Here is a 20203-nt window from a genome sequence, read left to right as displayed (position 1 = left end):
ATTTAAGCTCTACGCTTCTGATTCCAATCTTTGCCCTCCTCGAGTCTATCCCCTGCTCTTGAGCCAATAATTTACACAGAGCCAAACTTGAATATGCCGTGTTATTGGTATACTACCGTACACAAAGTAGCTCCAAGTTACTCAGGACGGCATGGAGAGCCCTCTATTACCTGACCCCTGCAATCTTTCCAATTTCTGCCAATTTCCACCCCATATAAGCAATACGGAAACACCATGCTCTCCTAGTACCCACACGTAATTTTCATTATTATTTATGCTACAATTACCTATGTTTCTGGCTCTGTCACTCAGTCCATGCTGAGACATTTCTCAAGCCATGGACTTTCTACCTCAGGCCAGCACAGTGCTAGAATATAGCAGACACTCATTTTTATTGAACTGAACTACAGGCCTTTCTTCTTCTTTTTTTTTTTTTTTTTCCCTGAGATGGAGTTTCCCTCTGTTGCCCAGGCTGGAGAGCAGAGGTGCAATCTTGGCTCACTGCAACCTCTGCCTCCCGGGTTCAAGCCATTCTCCTGCCCCAGCCTCCCAAGTAGCTGGGATTACAGGCGTCCGCCACCAAACACAGCTAAGTTTTGCATTTTTAGTAGAGACGGGGTTTTACCATGTTGGCCAGGCTGGTCTTGAACTCCCGACCTCAGATGATCCGCCCACCTTGGCCTCCCAAAGTGCTGGGATTACAGGCTGAGTCACCGTGCCTGGCCAGGCCTTTTTTCTTCTTGAAAAAATTATAACTCAATTTAACAAATACCGATCATTTTAAGAGGTTTTTTTCTCCCTGACCCAAATTCCTAGGAAACATTTTATTTTTTTCTTCCCTATCTATTTCTGCCCCCGGCCTCTTTATTACATTTAGTGGGCAGGGAATGATTTACTGTGGAAGTTCTCATACCAACAGTTATGTTTACTCCAACTTATAACCACACATCTGCAGGTGACTAAAATTGTGCAAGGGGAAAGTGAGTTCAAACACTGACATGCATACCTGTTTGAATCAGTGATTTGAACCCTAGGAATACATTAGTGTATACAAATATGGAAACCACAGGGGAAAAAAAAGCATTTCTAGTTATTACCATGATAATGAAGAATGAGAAAAACAAGAAAAACAGGAAAATAAGAAGTCATAAAATGCTAAGTATTCTGTGATGAATGTACTTTTTCATTTAGGTAAACTCATTTTTTTATTTAGGTAAAATACAAATAAATACCTAAATTTTATTTAGGTAACCCTCTCTGTTAAAAAACAAATGGATCAAATGCTATCCAAATTACCTAAAGTGGGAGGCAGGGGTATGATTACATAATATAAACATATTTAAAAACTATTTTCAAAAGGATGTAATATAGGTAGACAAAGTATCCAGAAAGATACATTGGGCATAACCTAAAAATATTTAAGTCTAAGGATGGAGGTAATCTGGGCACTGGGAAATCAATTAAGTATATACAGAAATGATTCAAATGCCTTCCCTCAGCAAGAATTTGTCTATTCTATGTCTGCCACAGTTGGACACTAGATTAGTTTGGATCTAGAGCAAGAAATAAAAATGATAGTGGTACATCTTTAATAGTTTTCATAGAGAATACTGACATCCTATTCTAGTTCCTAGTAGTAGGAGGAAACAGAACATTAACTAAAGGTACTGTCTGTCTCACTGTATCCGTTTTAAGAGATAACAGTTTAAGATTTCATGTTAAAAATTCTCTCCTTTTCGCTTGTTTCTCCAAGAAATTCTCATATGCCCTCTTCCAGTAAATCATTATTTACAAGTTAAGGTTAAGAATGCATATAAGATCAAAAGATACTCTCTATACAAAACCTAAGAACTTTAATGTAACAATAAAACTAACTGGTGGTTTGAAATATCCTGTTTCTAGAGAACTTGATCTATGTTCAAGAGAAAAAACTCAATTCTTTTATGGTTTCAGAATGGGGAGGGGTGGGGGAGGAACAGCAAACGCTGGTAAGGTTCCAGAGAAAAGGGAACACTTATACACTGTTGGTGGGAGTGCAAATTAGTTCAACCATTGTGGAAATCAGTATGGCGATTCTTCAAAGAGCTAAAAGCAGAACTACCATTCGGTCCAGCAATCCCATTACTGGGTATACATCCAGAGGAATATAAATCATTCTACCATAAAGACACATGCACGCATATATTCACTGCAGCACTATTCACAATAGGAAAGACACGGAATCAACCTAAATGCCCATCAATGACCAACTGGATAAAGAAAATGTGGTACATGTACACACCATAAAATACCATATAGCCATAAAAAAGAATGAGATCCTGTCTTTTGCAGGAACAAGGCTGGAACTGGAGGCCATTATCCTTAGCAAACTGACGCAGGAACAGAAAACCAAATACCACATATTCTCACTTATAAGTGGGAGCTAAATGATGAGGACGCATGAACACAAAAGAGGGAAACAACAGATAGGGGTCTACTTGAGGGTGGAGGGTGGGAGGAACTAGAGGAACAGAAAAGATAACCTTCGGGTGTTGGGCTTAATACCTGGATGATGAAATAGTCTGTACAACAAACCGCTGTGACACAAGTTTACCTGTATAACAAACCTTCACATGTACCCCTGAACATAGAAGTTTTTTAAAAAATAATAATGTTGGGGGAAAATCTAGTTTGAAGCAGGAGCTGCAGATTTCAGAACTATCAGGGCGAAATGTATCATTTGTGTTCTTACATGCTTATATTCGAAAAAGCAATCTATTAACCGTAAAGATAAATCAAAATATTTTTCAAAAGAATGAAACCTGTATTCATTAGCTATATTGTGGAGTCTGAGGCTACAAAACAGATCAAAGCAAATACTAAATATAAATACATCCTAAGATATGATACATTTAAAATATGAAACCTTGACAATTTTAATAGGAAATCCTATATAAACATAATTACTTAACAGTTTAAAGAAACCAACACAACATTCAAGACAACTTAAAACCTTAACTTAATGATAAAACACTTGAAATTGTCTTCAAATTTGAACATTTTAAAATAATTGTAAATGTTAGCTGAAAAATAAACAGGTAAAGTTAAAAGGATCAACGTGGGTTTTCAAAGATGGTTTTAGTTATCAGAAGAATGTGCTTTCTCAGTAGCAAGTAGATTATTTTAAATGGCATGACATGAGTTGATTCTTTAAAAAAGCCCAATTTAGTAGAAAGGAAATACAATTTCTCTTTTGATAAACATATTTATATTTTCAGTTACTTCCTTTTTTAAAAAAAGTCCCCCAATCTTAGGAAGAATGGAGAAGCAAATAACAAAAAAACCCTGAAAACATTTTTGCCTAGTATGTGTAGCAACAGCTACACCCAGTGGCCAGAGATGAGTGGTGACGGTTTCTAGCTATATTATTATAAAAGGAAAACCTGGAAAGAGCCATTTTTCCATTTATTTAAGGTTTTAGGATAAAAGTCACCTTTCACTAAAATTAGGTTTTAAGGAAATACTCAAGAATCTTTGGGAACAAAAGCCTTAGCTCATTAGCTTGACGCAAGAGTCCAGAATAATTCAGTAGCTAAAATAAAACTCAAACCAAAGAGAGAACTTAACAGATACTTTATTGCTCACCTTTCACACAAAGCACACCTCCAGCCATTTTCTTTCACAGCTTGACAATGTTTACATGTACAAAAACCCAGCAAGAAGCATCATGTCATGTAGATTTCAGTAAGGGAGAATGTAAAACATCAACTCAGCCAGGCTTTTGTTTTCTGCAGCAATAATAAAGGGCCTCCTGCACTTAGCAAAAATCTGTCTTAACTTTGTAGTGCATTTCTTCCATTACAAAAAAAGTTACCTGCTTAAAGCAAACTAACTTGTATTTGCTGAGCCAGTGGTATTAACTCATGCATAAAACAAATTTCGGTTTGCTATTTCTTCTAGCAAATTTCAAGTAAAAATAAGGTTGAAGGAGGAATTTGTTTTGGATGGATGCAGGTCAGTTTGAATTGCTATACTTAACTAAATGCCTACATGTACTATACGTTCACAACTTAGTTTGCTTTTATAATCTTTATGGATTTTGGCCGTGTTCAAGGTTTTCAGAGTTGAGCATATGATACAGTATTCCATCAACAAAATAAGGCTACTGAATGTGCTATCTGCAGAAGAGCTCATTTAATAGGAACTGACCTAAAAGTTCCATCATGAAGCACACGTGGCGTAAAAGTCAACCGGGGGCAGAACTGTGCTTGGAAAATAGGCATTGGAATACTTTAAGCAAAACACATATAAATGGTTATTCATATGAGGAAGGTTTCCTAGTAGTAAATCTAAAAAAGTCTAGGTGAATCCTCATTTTCAAAACTGCATATTGAAAACATGAAAACTACTTATTCAAGTAATTTCTTCAAAAAAGTATGCATGTTCTGACTGTGGAATTAGTCTACTGGGCAATTAAAGGCAATTTTAATCACCTTTTAAAAAATTTTTCATAGAAAGGAGAGATGTTATGTGTTTCTCAAATAAACGGCATTATGTAAGTCCAATAAAAAAATCTAACAGAATTGAATGAAGACCTACAAATGCTTATGCCAAGCAGGAATCTGCCTGCCACCTGTGGTCTCACATTAATTCAAAATAGGTGCTGAATTCAGGATTCTGAAACTAAGTTTCTATTACTTGAGCTCTAGCAAAATGTAAGGTTCGGTAGCCTCAACTAGTGTAATGTCTTCCCTGTCCAAATCCAGAATGATTATACTGATAACCTCCATGCTGGAAATGCTGTTCAAATTGACCCCCTTGGTGATAATTCTGGCTCCCTCTTCCGCCCCAGCCTCCTCCCTGGCCTGCACGACCACCTCGGCCTCCACGACCACCTCGCCCACCACGACCACCACCACGATCACCATGGTGCCCGCCCTCTTGGTATCTATTGTCTTGCTGGTAGCCACCACCCTGGTATCCACTTCCTGTATATGAAGAAGATGTTTGGAAGCCACCATAACCTCCGCCTTGATAGCCACCACTGCTGTGGCCACCATGATAGCCACCTGGCTGGAAACCTGAATCTCGATAACCACCATCTTGGTAGCCACCTCCTCCACCACTCCCTCCATCTGTCCAGCCTCCTTGATGCTTATTTCCTCTTCCTCCCCCTCGGCCACCATGGTCATAGCCACCACGTCCACCTCTCCCGCCTCCTTGTTCATGACCTCCTCGTCCTCCGTATGAGGAATGTTCATAGCCACCTCTCCCTCCTCCTCGGCCTCCTGTTTGCTGCTGGGGGCCATCTTGCCTCTTCTGCCACGGTGGCATCTCTGGGGGTGGAGGTTCGATTTCATTGGGTCTACCACCTCTGTCAGGCACCCTGCCCATCAACACCTACAGAATAGGAAAGATATTTTAAACTTTTATTTTATGAACAGAAATAAATGCATTTGGAAAAAATTAAAGGTACTCTAATCACCTTATTGATGGCACAGGCAGTCTTTTCTCTTATAGAGCCGCTGCTTGTCCTTAAAATCTTTGACAAGTCCTGCCTTGCAGCCAAAAGATGGGCAACAGAAATAGTACTTTTAGGGGATAAGACTGAACGTTTCGGCTGGTAAACCTTGGCTAATTTTTCTGTCTGGCTCTGTTGAAAGAAAAGTGTTCAAAGAGAAATGTCAATTTTCAAAATGACATAAGAAACACATATTAAATAAGTTAAAGGTCTCCAAAATATCTGATAATGATATTTACTAGGCTCTAGATGGTAGGAAAAGTTATATACTCACTACTGCTCCTACATAGTCAAGAACTACCTTAAAAGTACAGCTGCCAGACTTGTTGACACAACAAGGAGTGACAGGGACTGTGGGGGCAGGGGTGGAGTGGGAGGGTGCCCCTTTAGGGTTATGAGGCCAACGTGATAAAAAGGTTCCCCCATCATTGGTCTCAGATCAAACATACTCATTTTCTCTATTTAAATAAAAGAATATAAAGCTATTTCAACAATTTTGCTTTTTAATTTTCCTATCTTTGGTTTCTATGAGGTAATAACTACCTGCTGAATGTCCAAGGTCTTTACCTGGATTGTCTCATTTAGCTGAAAAAAAACTTAAGTCTTACCAAATTCTCCAACTGTCTATAAATCATACCAAATCCAGTATTTCTAACTTCTATTAGCAAATTAAATTATTTAAAGTAAACAAGTAATTTGAAATCAATTTATTATTTTAGTAACTTTCAGAATAACTCCATTTCTGTCACAATAAGAACTTCTCTCTCCAATAAGAACTGTAAAATTCAGATTTGTTAAAAAATAGAAAATTGAAAAATAAATGTTTTCGTCATTGCTGAATAGTTGAAATTATTGAGTAGTGAGTTATTCACTACTCAATAACTCACTAAGGAAAAATCCCTATGTGTGTCTTCTATGTACTTCTCCCACAGTTGCCAAGTAGCTAAATTGTTTAGATGTTCAGGGATCATGTCTATAAATAGTCTGCTCTTTTAAATTATTTAATGTGTACCTTAGCTCTGTCAGACCAGCCAAAGGATTGTACAGTGACATCCAAACGTTTTATTAGCAGCTTTCTCCGGACTTCATATTCATTGGCTATGGCTTGGTTAATTGCTTCTATCTTTTCCTGAAGCAAAATTAAAAAGACTAGTTAGAGTTTAAATCTGCTTGATTCTCTGTCCCAAAAGGGCAAAAACTACGCCTGTGTCATTCATAACTGAGATCCCGGCCATTTAACAGTCAAAAGTTCTTATTCCATATAATATACTAACAATTAATGAAATGATAGGTGACAAAAAGCTGATTCGCAAAACATAATGAAGAGTATGTGAAGTACACAATTCTTATTTATCTTTCCCATAATTTACTGTGTGAAGCTCAGCCCAGTGAAGTTTTTGGCTTGAAGGCAATCCATTTGGCAACGAGAAACATGCACCATACTTAATTTCAGTTTACTTTTATCAGCTGTGTGAAATATTTACAAAGTATGAGAAAAGTGCTTCTAATCTTACAAAAATAAAATTATTCTGCAGAAATCCTGAGATTCACAAAATGATTCTAAGGGTGTTCAACTAGAAAACTATGTATAAGAAAACATAATTGAAAAAGCACAAAATGTAAGTGTTGACATGAAAATCATAAACTCTATAGTTCTTTACAAAGTTTACTCAAGATGATTACTACTCACCCAGTGGGCTGGTCCCATTGGCTTCTTCAGTAAAGGCTTTCCCACATGATTAGGTGGAACTTTTGCTAATGTTTCCTTTAACTGACACAAAAACATAAATAAATGAATAAAAACTCTAAAAGTAAAACATCCTCATCTTCCCAATTCCCATCATATCTTGCCATCAAAAGAAGATTCCTGACAGAGGCAAAGGTGGAGGATGTTTTGAAATGCAAATGTAAAAGACCCACAAGATAAAGACACTCACTGGTCCCACTCCTCACGCCTACAGAAGTCCTTCATTGCACCTAGAACAGTGCCTGACAACAGTAGGCACTCAATGAACATTTGCTGAATGGATGAATGAACACACAGGAAAATATGGACTATGGATACACTGCTGCTCCCCTGTAGAGTTCAGCCAAATTTGTGCATCATGGTGCTGGTCTACCCCACAATGCAAATGTACCAATTCTTAAGAGTCCAGCAGATAAGCGTATAGGGAATAACTGTGCTATAACAAATACCGTTCTCTTCTACTCATTTTTGTTAAAATTGCTTGTTCCTAATTAATTATATAGAAAATCTTAACTGATAATGTGTGGTATAAAAATAATTCTAATTTCTTTTCACATACTAGATTATGTTAGCAGTCAACAAATCTATTTTGTCAATTGAAGCATGAGGTTTGAAGTGACTGGATTAAAAAACAAAAATATTAATATCCTTTCTGTCCAGTCAATGGGGAGGAGGGTGGTAACATTTAGTGATAAAGAACTTAAATTGACTGTATCAAAGTTCAATGATAAAATAGTTTTTAAAAGGACTGAAATCTTAATCCTTTTTATATTATATCTAGCTTACTTTAGCTTACAAACCAGTGTAAAGTTTCCTTTTTGAAAAAGAAACATGCTAACATGTTTTTAGGAAAATACTAAAATACTAATTTATCTTTAAGGCATCTAGGATTTAAAACCCAAAACTCATTTCGTAACAATTACTTAATAATATATGCACATTAGGTTCCCATTAAGAGAAATTAAATTAATTGCTTCATTTCAAACAAATGTAGGACTATGCCTTTAATACACTACAATTTGGTACTAAAGGTCTTACTTTTTTTTCAATCCCGCTGAAGAATTGGAACATAGTTATATTGGCTGGAGGTTTGGACATTCCTAGAGCAATACATATGCCTTTCAACTCTTGAAAGACCTCACTACCGCCTCCTTCTTGAGCTTTTTTTGGAGGAGCATTCACACAGAGCATTCTGGCAGCTTCTAGTTCTGAGATGAGGTATGCTGAAGTAAACAAAATAAGATTTCAAAATGAGATACAGCTATAGTTATAGTCATAAGTCTGGAGTCACAACTATATAGACCTATTGATATGTAACTGTTAAAGCTGCAAGAATGGATAAAAACAAGAAAGAAAAACTACTTTTACCTGCAAATGAAATAAGAAATAAACTGGTTATGTAATTCAGTTATTTAAGCGATATATAATGTTTAAATGTTAATTTTAAAATAAGCGATTCTCTTTGAAACCGAAGGATCGAGGTAAGTAACATCTAAAAATTTGGAATCTTGAATTCTGGCATTAAGGAACCTCCAGAACAGGGGTTGGCATCTGTTAAAAATTTTGCAAAAGAAGGCAGGTGACCAATTTTTAATGACAATTAATTTTTTTTTTAACTTCTCACTACTTGTGAGCATCAATGACACAACTACCTTGCTCTCTTGTCTCCCAGTAATTAGGAGCCTGTCCAGAAGAGGTGTGAAACAACATTTATAAAAAGTCAAAGCTTAACTCACAGGAGAAGCAGGAAGGCACCCCAGAGCTCCTTTCCCATGGTCTCCAAATCTTATGTTGCCCTCTGGCTAATCAAAGAGAGCCCTCTTTCATCTATATTCTTCTCAGGACTCCCTTCCCCCTACTTTCCTCACCCCATTCCCTTCAAAACAACAATAAAACCTTCAAAGCACTTCTTGGCATGGTTCCCTTTGTGTCAGTATCATCCCCTTGTGTGCTGATTTCAGCCTGGTATAATGGGGGCTGCAATCTGTTTCAGGTAATTCAGTTGAAGGTATAAATATTCAATCTCATTCCTTTAACATTCCCAAGGACATTTCAATTTTTATAAAAGATGATTAAGAATCATTTGAATCTTAGGATTTCTGGTTATGTGACAAAGTGAGATTCTTCTGACAATATAACGAAACCAGTTTTGGGAAAAGATATTTTCAAGGCCCTCAGGTCCTATTAGAAGTAGAAAAAAGTCAACTTGTGTATCAAATTTCCTATACCCAAAATGTAATGCTAGAAGGACAGAGGCCATAATTTTGGCAAATCATTTCTGAAAGGCTGCCAACTCCTGTTCTAAAACAATAAATACAGCTAAGTTTCTGGAAAGGTCATTCTAAATGGATTTGATACTGTAAAATCTTAACATGTTCCATACAGCAAACTGTATTTATGAGTTAAAACGTCAAAACAGTAAAACCCCACTGTTAAGACAACAACCACTGTTTTTGTACATAAGGTTTCATTAGGACACTGCCACACTCACTCATTTATATATTGTCTATGGCTGCTTTCATGCTGTAACAGCAAAGGTATGTAGTTGTGACAGAGAACTTAGGGCCACAAAGCCAAAAATATTTACTATCTGGCCCTTTTAGAAAAAGTTTGCCAACTCTTGTTCTAGAAAATCATATACTATATGATTTAATATATTGGTTCTGTAAATTTGGGATAACATAGTTCAGGTATTCACAAAACTAGGTTACCAATATAATTATCATGAAAAAACTTTAATCGTAATCAGTATGTTCAAAGCACAGCACTGGGAAAGGCACTGAAGATAACATTTTTTAAAACATCAAAAAGATGACCTCTTCCGATAATCTAGTTAGGAATAAAGAATATATGCAAAAATAAAAGATGAATAGTTCTTCATCTATTAGGAACTCAGACATCTTACTTAATTTACGTAAGGGTAACACTCTGAGAACCATAAAAGGCCAATGAAGAGCCAAACAGAGTCCTTAATCTGATACATGAGAGCTTTTCAGCCTCTCACTCAAAGGCTATTCTATTTTGCCAACAATTCTAATGAGGCTGGTTTGTTTTCCCCCCTAAAATACAATGTGATAAAAGATTCAAGTTAGTGAGGTAAGGGTGCTGGAAAAGTAAAATTATAGCATCCAGATGTGACAACTGATACTTCAAAAGATGAGAAATATTTACATAGACCAAGTCGAAAATGAGTACATGTAGGTAAATGCTAGAATGAAAGAGAGGTTACAAACTGGGGAGAATATTTTAGAAAGGGAGAATCGGCAGAAGCAAAGATAAAGAGGGAAACAGTGTGTATATATGTATGTATGAAGAATATAAAAAGTGAGTGACCTCTAGATGATTTAGTCATTTAATTGAAGAGCAAATAGTTGTATATTCTTGAAAAGCATTTGAGGTGATGATAGCACATTAAAATAAAGTCTAGAATTATGACCCTGAGTCCAAAATAATGTTCACTGAAGTCTGCTTAAGAAACAGAAAAGTCTGAAAGGCATTTTCTACTTACATTCAAGTGGTTTGTATAAGTATCAGTGCTAAAAAGGCCAAACTCTGAGCTCTTTGGAAGAATTAGCTATTCAGGGTCATTAGTAAGCATTCCACACAGCTATTATCTTCCTATGTAGATAACATATTCTAAGTGCCAAATATTGGTAAAGGATAAGCAATGCTATAAAGGAAGAATCAGCTGAGTATACTGCTATTGAATCAGTTACAGAAATTGTACAATATGAAGAATATTAAATGAATATATAAGAACTACCAGCAGCAATATCAGTATCCAAAGCAACACCTAACCTTACGTGCACATTCCCACAATAACAATCATTTGACAGACAAAGGGGAAGTTACAAAAGTGATTCTGGAATAACTTAGTGCCTAAGTATAATGGCTATGAACACTTTTTTTTTTTTTAACAGAACCTTAAAAACTGAAGTTGTATAATTTTTTCAGAAACCATAATAGAGTTGTAAAAACAAAGATTTTAAAAATCCTCTGAATTGTCTGTCATAATGAGAACTATAATAGCCAGTTAACCAAAGCTTAATGTAAATGTGCTTCAGAATGCTACATAAATTCTGAGTTAAGACTATAGGTTGTATTTATTGGAAAGTTTATAGAAGGCAATAAAATTTTTGAATCTACTTACTGTTTTTCAGTGTGAAGAGACAAAACAGTAGTAAGTATGTAAAAAACATGGAAGGAAAGAACTTTTCATAAAAATTCATTTCTCAGAATAAGTACCAGAACAATGCAAGTATTATTCCAGAATATTTACAAACAAAACCAAAATCCCCAGTTACCCAACCACAAAGAAATAGCAACAAGACAAAATACTTTAAATTACATTAACCATTAACTGTATCTACTATTATAAATGCTTACTCTCCTCAAAGAAATGAATTTCTAAACAAAATTTCCATTATTTCCATACTATCTTCCTAGTATACTTAAAAATGTGCTTCTAGTCTAAAATGCAAGTTTAATGATCACACACTTGAGCAACACTCCAAAACTACTAGTGATCACATTAGGAGAAGCACAACGGCCTGAGTACCACTGAGGCTGAAATATTGAAAGAGTATCAGTTACAAAAACAATAATGCTACCAGTGCACACGTCTACCCTCAGCTCCTAAATTGGAAATTTAAGAAAGTTTTATTTTAAAATGAATTTTGAATTACATTCATAATGAAATAAACAAAAAACCATGGTCAGTTTATTAGTCATGGAAAACATAAACAGAAAGTAATAGCTATATTCTAGTAGCCATGAACTTACTGAGCAAGAGGAGGCAGTTCTTCTGAATGAGAAGGCGCTTGGTCACATCCCCAGATGTCAGTGAAAGATACGGGCAGTTCATCTCCCCTAGTAGCCCACTCACCTCAAGTTGGAATTCTTCAGCTTCACTCGGACCTTTTAAGAATTAAAATAATCTTATTTAATGATAGTGATTATTTTTCCATTAGCATAACAATTATTATATATAATTGAAATTGTTAATAGGATTTTCATAACTTGAGTTTTTTCCCCTTCTAATTTATCCTTTCTTACACCACTGCAAAGTTTCTTCTTTTTTTTTCTTTTTTGAGATAAGGTCTCTGAGGCCTAGGCTGGAGTGCAGTGGTGTGATCAGGGCTTACTGTAACCTCAAACCCCTGGGCTTGAAGGATCCTCCTGTTTAACTCTCCGGAATAGCTGGGCCTACAGGTGTATGCTACCATGCCTGGCTAATATTTAGAAAATTCTTTTGTAGAGACTAGGTCTCAGTATGTTGTCTAGGTTAGTGTCAAACTCCTGGCCTCAAGTTATCTTCCCACCTTGGCGTCTTCAAGTGCTGGGATTACTACAGGAATGAGCCACTGCTCCCAATCTAAAATTTTCTTTCTCAGTGTTCATTAGGTCATTCTCTTATTTGGGAGTCTTTAATGGTTCCCTAATTTCTCCCTCATCCAATCTGATTTTTTTCTGTTTGCTTTTAAAGATTCTTCATAGCTGCTTAGGTTTGTTCTTCCCAGCATATTCAGCTATAATCACCTACTTTCCCTCCACAAATATTTCCTGTGTGTGCCAGGCCAGTCTCCTCACTGTCCCATGAATAGCCAGTCTTATTTCCACTCTGTGCCTTCATTTAAGTTATTCCCTGTGACAGATATGTCCTCTACTCTCTTCCCCTCTAGCAAATCCCACCCATCCATCAAAGCCCAGTGGCCTTGCTCCTTGATGAAACCTTCCTTGTACTTGGCTGAAACTTTACCCTCGTACTTGCTGATTTCCTCTCTCTGTGAACCACAAAGTGGTTCAGCATTTAAGTACTGTACTTGGCCGGGCACGGTGGCTCATGCCTGTAATTCCAGCACTTTGGAAGGCCGAGACGAGTGGATGGTTTGAGTTCAGGAGTTCGAGACCAGCCTGAGTAACGTGGCAAAACCCCGTCTCTAAGAAAAATAACAAAAATTAGCCAGTTGTCGTGGCACATGCCTGTAGTCCCAGCTACTAAGGAGGCTGACCTGGAGAATTGCTTGAACCTGGGAGGCAGAGGTTGCAGTGAGCCCAGATCGCGCCACTGCACTCCAGCGTGGGTGACAGAGTGAGATCTTGTCTAAAAACAAACAAACAAAAGGACTGTACTTATCTCCAGTTGTTTAATTTGTGCCTAACATTCTCAATTAGAAAAAATTTGAAGACAGCAAACATGACTTACAGTCTTGTATTCCCACAGCATATAAAAAAAGCTATAGAGTTCACTGGGTGAACCAAAGGAAAAACAAAGCTCTTTCTTCATTATTTTGATTGTTCTCTATTCACTACCACAAAGGGGAAGAAATTAACAAACTCTGAGAGAGTCACTTGATCACCTGAGTCCATTTTCTAATCTGTAATACAGGAAGCCTACATTATGAATATTTTGCAAACTGTGATCTGTGAGCCCTTGAGTTCCACAGAGCTCTTTTAGAGGCAGCTGGGAGGATGAGGAGGAAAGAGCTGGGCTAAAGGTACCTCGTCTCTACTTTGTTAGAATACCTTCTAACCTGTTTTACATGTTAGCTTCTGTATCAAGTTTCATTTGAGAAAAAGGGGCTCCAGGTTAAAAAGAGGTATCATCTAGTACTGGTGTTTTCAAAGGTTCCTACAGTCTCTCAAACATCTGGTCAAGAGGCAGTATAGCACAGTGTTCAAGCACACTGGCTCAGAACTTGACTACTGTTCTGGGGTTGAAACCAGGCTTCACCCCTACAGGTTGTATGACCTCAGGCAATGTATTTAAATTCTCTGGGCTTTCTTGTTAAAGGTATAACAGTAATAAAACCTGCCTCATAGGGTTGCCCTGAGGTTTAATGAGTTAACACATATAAAGTGTTTAGAACATAGTGAGTACGCAATAAATGTAAGCTGTTGCTATCATTACTGTTACACTATACTCTCCTTAATAATTAGAACTGAATGCAACTAACACGTACACATTAAATATACTAGCATGCAAGCCATCATCCTCCACAAACTAACACAGGAACAGAAAAAAACACCACATGTTCTCACCACTAAGTGGGAGTTAAAAAATGAGAACACATGGACACAGGGAGGGGAACAACACACACCAGGGCCTGTTGCGGGTTAGAGGGCGAGGAGAGGGAACTCAAGAGCACAGGTCAATAGGTGTAGCAAACCACCATGGCACACGTATCCCTATGTAACAAACCTGCATGTTCTACACATGTATCCCAGAACATAAAGTAAAAAATATATATATACACACACACACACACACACACACACATACATACACACATATATATATACACACACACACACTAGCATGCAAGAAGGTGAGCTCTTCAAAACGTGATTATGTGGAAAAAAAGGAATTATATGTATAGCTCTCCATAAGGGTGGGTTAACAGGTGAGTATTTTCCTTGGTCTCCTATTATAGGTTTACCTACAGCAGGAAGGAACCAGATGGTAGAGTGGTAGGTTCCAAGCTTTTGCCTCTTTTGCAGTGTCGACAAACTAGTGCAACAGTGGAAACAAAATTGGTAAATGCAGAACAGCTCTCAGATCCATAAATTTGATTGTCCTGGATCTCACTGTGATGTATCTAACGATGCATTCTTATGATAAACAAAATGTCTTAACAAAGTGTTCTCTTTCTCCCCAAGCATAACAGAATAATAATGCATTTACTCTACATGCTATAGATGCTTCTAGAATCTGGTAATCCTAAAAGAAAAATATCCCCGTATCTAGTTCTAGCCATCAATCTAGGATCTTACATTTAACATCTTACAAAATATAGGAAGTTCATACATTCTATGCTTGTGGTCTCCATTTCTCTGTATCCCAGTAATAGGGTCTTTTCAGCCTCCACGAATTTTTAAGTTACATGACTTTATTCTGGTATTTCAACTTCTGAATCACCTCTAAAAACAACGGACGGAAAAAAAATCTTGGCTTCTTTACAAATTTTTTACATTTACAAAAACTTGCAACTTTCAGCTTTAGTATTGATAATGTTCAGTTGACAATACCTCAATGTTATTTTTATACTTTGTACCTAAAAGTGAATGTTTACTTACTGTTAGTTGCTTGCACGTTTTCCTCTAGTTTACAGAGCACTCTTAATTCAGACACCAGCCAAGCACAGAGTTTGGTAAACTCGGGGGAACTGGCTCCAGCAGAGACTGCCCGAGAGAGCGCTCCATCTTCCAACAATGGGCCCTTGTAACTGGTGAGCAAGAAATTACATTTCAGAAGAAAATACAATCATACCTAATATATTACAGATAAAACATATCTATGTCTTATTTACATAAGCAATAATTTAATAAAGATAAGTTAGTACTTATCTTTATTTTAAATGGACAAATATAAACATAATTTAGAACTATACTGAACCATTACAAAAAGCAGCTAAATGGTAGCTGCATTTCAACCTTTCAAAATGTAGGTGAATATCTAACAGAATTGCATATACTACTAAATTATGTCAACTTCTGTACATTTACTAAAAGCTTCCAATGTAAAAAGATTTATTTTCTTACTGTAATTGAATTGAGTATTAAAAGCAAATTAACAAGTAATAGCTAATTATACTGTAACTTATTTCAGAAATAAAACTTAGGTTATCTTTTCTAAAAATTTTCCAGAAAACAACTAGATTATGTTTTTATTTTGAGATGAGGTCTTGCACTGTCACATAGGCTGAAGTGCAGTGAAGGTACAAGCCACCAAACCTGGCTTTTTAAAAATTTTTTATAAAATAGCCAGGGGTCTTACTATGTTGCCCAGGCTTAGTTAGGTTTTTAATGACTTCCTTTAAAAGTAAAAACTTTCCAGTTAACCATTTATATCATTTTTATAAATTTAATGCCAGTTAAGACTAGTAAGACATTCTAGTACCAAAGAAACGTCAGGTTAGCTTAATAAATATTGGCACTTAATGAACTGGTGCATCTGAATCCTAATCCTTTGTAAGAGATTCCAGTATAATTTTAAAAAATTTAAAAATGTTCAAACATTCATAAAAGATGACAGTCATAATGAACTCCAATCACCAATATTCTAAAACATAAGATTTCTGTCACTCCAAGTAATCTTAAATACATATTCTTCAGATTGCTTTACATTCTCTTAAATATTGATAATAATGCTTACTTAAGATGATACAATAAATATGCTTAAGATAATATAATGTTTAGGCCAGGCGTGGTGGCTCACGCCTGTAATCCCAGCACTTTTGGAGGCCGAGGCAGGCGGATCACGCGGTCAGGAGATCAAGACGATCCTGGCTAACACGATGAAACCCCATCTCTAATAAAAATACAAAAAAATTAACCAGGCACGGTGGAGGGTGCCTGTAGTCTCAGCTACTCAGGAGGCTGAGGCAGGAGAATGGCTTGAATCCGGGAGGCAGAGCTTGCAGTTAGCCGAGATCGCACTACTGCACTCCTGCCTGGGCGACAGAGCAAGACTCCGTATCAAAAAAAAAAAAAAAAAGATAACATAATGTTGAGAACTACAGGTATGTTAGAGAAATGACAGTTCTCAATCCCTTTAAAATATGATTATAGGTTTATACAGTATATGCAACAAAATGAAAACAAATCATACATAAAAAAATGAGATCACATGTAGTCTGGCATCTAGATTTATAAACTATGTATTATTAGACACTGAAATCAAAAGACTAGGCCTAGAAGTTTCTCCTTGAGTTTCACATTTAGACTTCATTAGTTTATTCAACAAGTAGTTACTGAATTCCTACTGTGTGCCAGGTAAGAGATAAAAGATGACTATTTGCCAGGATCAGTGGCATACACCTGTAGTCCCAGCTACTCTGGAGCCTGAGGTGGGAGGATCGCTTGAGGCTAGGAGTTCGAGACTAGCCTGGTCACCAGAGCGAGACCTCATCTCTTAATTAATAAATAAATAAATAAATAGAAAAGGTAGTCATTTAATTCTAATATTTCTCAGTGAGTCCTTTAAAAGTACATTTCAGTTAATTAAGGCTGACTTTTAATGTTTGAATGCCACCAAACTAAGTAGTTAAGGTTAAAATTTATAATAGTTTTCAGAAAATCCATGGTTTACATTACACTCTATCTCAAGTAGTTATGTGATTACAATTACTACAGTAACAATTACTTGTACAGTACCCAAAAGAATAAAAAGTTAAAAAAAGGAGGGGGAAAAAAAAGACAATAATGGGAAGAAACAGCATCCGTGGCCAATTCTTAAGTGACCACTATCCATGCAGAAAGACTACATTTAATAAGGTCTACCCCCTTCCTTTCATTCCACTCATTCCACTACAGTACTATAGTGTCATTTATTCCAGAAAGAAGCTTCTAGGATTTCATTTCCTTTCCCAGTAAAGGGACCCTCCTCAGGGCTCCTCACAGCGTATTTTCCCAGTATCCTGTGAACCCCTCTTCCACCTCACCTTGTACTCTAAGGGCCCAACACTGCCACAAAGCAACTGTTCCTTAAAAAGTCCTAATGAATGAATGGTTTCATGTGTGAACAAGCGATTCAGTCTGAGATGTCAACTAAAGAGACTATTTTGCTGAATGACTTTAACATATGCCCTAATGAAAGAAAGAAGCCCCCTAAAGTCTGGAATATTTATAAAAATTCAGAGCAAGTTTCCAAGAAAAGAACAATAGTATTTCACTGTGACAAAGACAGATGATAAGCAAGACTACTTCGTTCCTAAAAATTTCTACTAGGGTAGTAAATTATTCAAATAGGCAGATTTTGGGAATCCTCAAGGTGTTTTTTCCTAAAGAAAGGTTTCTCTCAAAGGTTTCCTTGTCATGGAAAAACCTAAGAGAAAATTTTGATAAAGAACTTGTTACTTAGAAATACAGCTAGCTAAATCTGCACTTTGTTTTGATACCGTACCTGTAGGTAAGTATCTAAGCATACAATTTGTTTCTGGAACCACATTTAGCCCAAGAGGGTCCACGTTCTCAAGTTTAATAGAGTACACTGATCTGGGTGACCCAGTGAGATAACAAACCCTATTTCCAGCTTCTAGATACTGATGAATTATGGTTGAATAACTATCAGGAGAAGGAGAGACAAAATGCAAAACAAATACGCAGGTTCTTCGTGGGTGAAGACGACCCTGGTCTAATGGGGCTCAACGAGGCAGAGTATCACAGAGTCAAAGCAAACTGCTGGTGGTTCCCAGGGACGTGGTGATAGGTTAGATGCACAAGTGAGCTGGCCAGCGGAACAGATGCAGCGCCCATAGAAGTGGCTTAGCGAAGCCTGGGTGCATGCAGAGATGACTGGGCAAAGGAGAAATTTTGAGAGAAGTGGAGTGGGGTAGGAGGAGGGGCTCAAGATGGGAGTAGGAAATTTGGAGAACAAGTAGGAAAGCAGAATCAACTTTGGCAACCTTTAGACTTGAGGGGTTAAGGGGTAGGGCAGGAGGATGAAGCGAGGAGAGAAGCTCGGGGAGTGGGGGTGGCGAGAACCAGAGCCCAGACAATGACACGCATGACTGACAAACGCTGCGGGTAGCTCGCCTGCAGGGAGCACTGGGCAGGCCTAGGGGTGTTGGGATTGGAGGACCCCGAGCTAGCAGTGCAGACAGTGGACGTGGCATTGGGGGTGCCGGGGCCAAAGGGAAGCGACAGCCAGGAGCCACGGGGTGCGGCGTGGAGAGGCAGGTGTCTCAGACTGGGGCGCAGGAGGTGTTCCCAGGGGGCCGGCAGCGTGGGGCTTGGGAGACCCGTGCCCTGACAGTCTTACCCTAGATCTTCCAACGACTCCAAGATGTCAGTCTCCATGAGGTCACACTCCATGCTACTGTGGTATTCAAATTTCCGAGTCGTCAGGCTCCCCTCTTCGCCGGCAACGCGTACACTCGCGCATGCGCGACTTCCCCGGAACTTCCAAATCGACAGCTGGCGCCTCAGCTCCCGCACTGCGCATGTCCGGAGCGTGCGCAAGAAACTTGGGCCCACCGACCGCCCCACCCCTGCCCACTAAAGAATTACAGGGCCCGCAGTTTTGCACATGCGCGTTACTGGATCGTGAAGCTAGCCGCCCAGAGAAGGGTAGGAGGACCGGCTGCGTGGCAGCTGGGCGTGGGGACCACGCGAAGGGGAGCGCTCTCGGCTCTGTTTATTGGGTGTACGCATGTGCGAATGTAGGGGGAGCGGCGGGCCGGGAAGGAGCTTGGAAGAGTCTCGGGACTCGGGTGGAGTCGGCTGTTAAACCGAGTCTCTGCATCCCAGACAGGAGATCGGGTGGCTCTTCGTAGGGTGCTGGCATGTGCTAGCCTTAGCTTGCAGGTCATGTAGAAAGGGAGAATTCTTGCGCTCCCGTCTTCAGGACGCGGGTACGGGCCAAGTGCAGACGGCAGATAGCGTGCCATTTGATTTCCTCGTGGCTGCAGTAGCTTTATTTCAGGGTTAGGGATGAGCCAACTTTCCGCAGACTATGGATGTTCAGAAAGTTGGGTCGTTTTCCCTCATGCATTCTCTACCTGATGTCTAAAGCCCTTCCCAGACACTAAGCATGTTATTTTAAGGAGAAGGGGAGCTTCACTCCATAGCAAATAGAATAGAATATTTTAAAATCCACGTAGTTTAGACAGTGAATAAACTTTTTGGCTGTACTGTCATTACTTTTGACATTATTTGCCCGGGTGAAACATTGAGTTCACGATGTGGATGTGTTGTGATATCTTGGCAGTTACTGAGGGTGTGCTTAGAAATTACTGAAAAATGAGAAATGTTTTCAAAGTGATGGCGTATTTAGAAAACTATATTTAACCATAAGTTGGCGTACTGTTAAATCGTGTAGGCATTTAATGAAAGAGTTTTCATATTGATACCTGTTGATTTTATTCTATAGTTCTCAAGCATTTTTGTGTCTGATGGATAGATGTTCCTATCCTTAGTAGTACCTTTTTCTTTTCTTTTTTTTTTTTTTTTATGAG

General features: G+C 38.0%; 1 protein-coding gene across 2 annotated transcripts; it reads right to left on the bottom strand.

Annotated features, from left to right (window-relative positions):
• Positions 1–3597: 3597 nt before the first annotated feature.
• On the bottom strand, positions 3598–19240 carry FAM98A (family with sequence similarity 98 member A). 2 transcript variants are annotated; one of them, XM_003821996.5, is made up of 8 exons: positions 19009–19240; positions 15324–15472; positions 12030–12164; positions 8286–8470; positions 7191–7271; positions 6513–6629; positions 5465–5632; positions 3598–5379 (listed from the first exon to the last, which is right to left on the bottom strand). In XM_003821996.5, exons 1-8 carry the CDS (start codon positions 19059–19061, stop codon positions 4711–4713), a joined length of 1557 nt encoding a protein of 518 aa, XP_003822044.3. In that variant the 5' UTR covers positions 19062–19240; the 3' UTR covers positions 3598–4710. The 2 variants fall into 2 exon arrangements, with proteins under 2 accessions (XP_003822044.3, XP_054964032.1); XM_055108057.1 differs by lacking the exons at positions 8286–8470; positions 15324–15472; positions 19009–19240.
• Between the last annotated feature and the right edge of the window lie 963 nt (positions 19241–20203).

This window comes from Pan paniscus, chromosome 12, assembly GCF_029289425.2.
Source record: "Pan paniscus chromosome 12, NHGRI_mPanPan1-v2.0_pri, whole genome shotgun sequence".
NCBI classification, from domain to species: Eukaryota; Metazoa; Chordata; class Mammalia; order Primates; family Hominidae; genus Pan; species Pan paniscus.
Note: the sequence above shows the minus strand (reverse complement) of the source record. Positions and strands in the feature narration are given on the sequence as shown.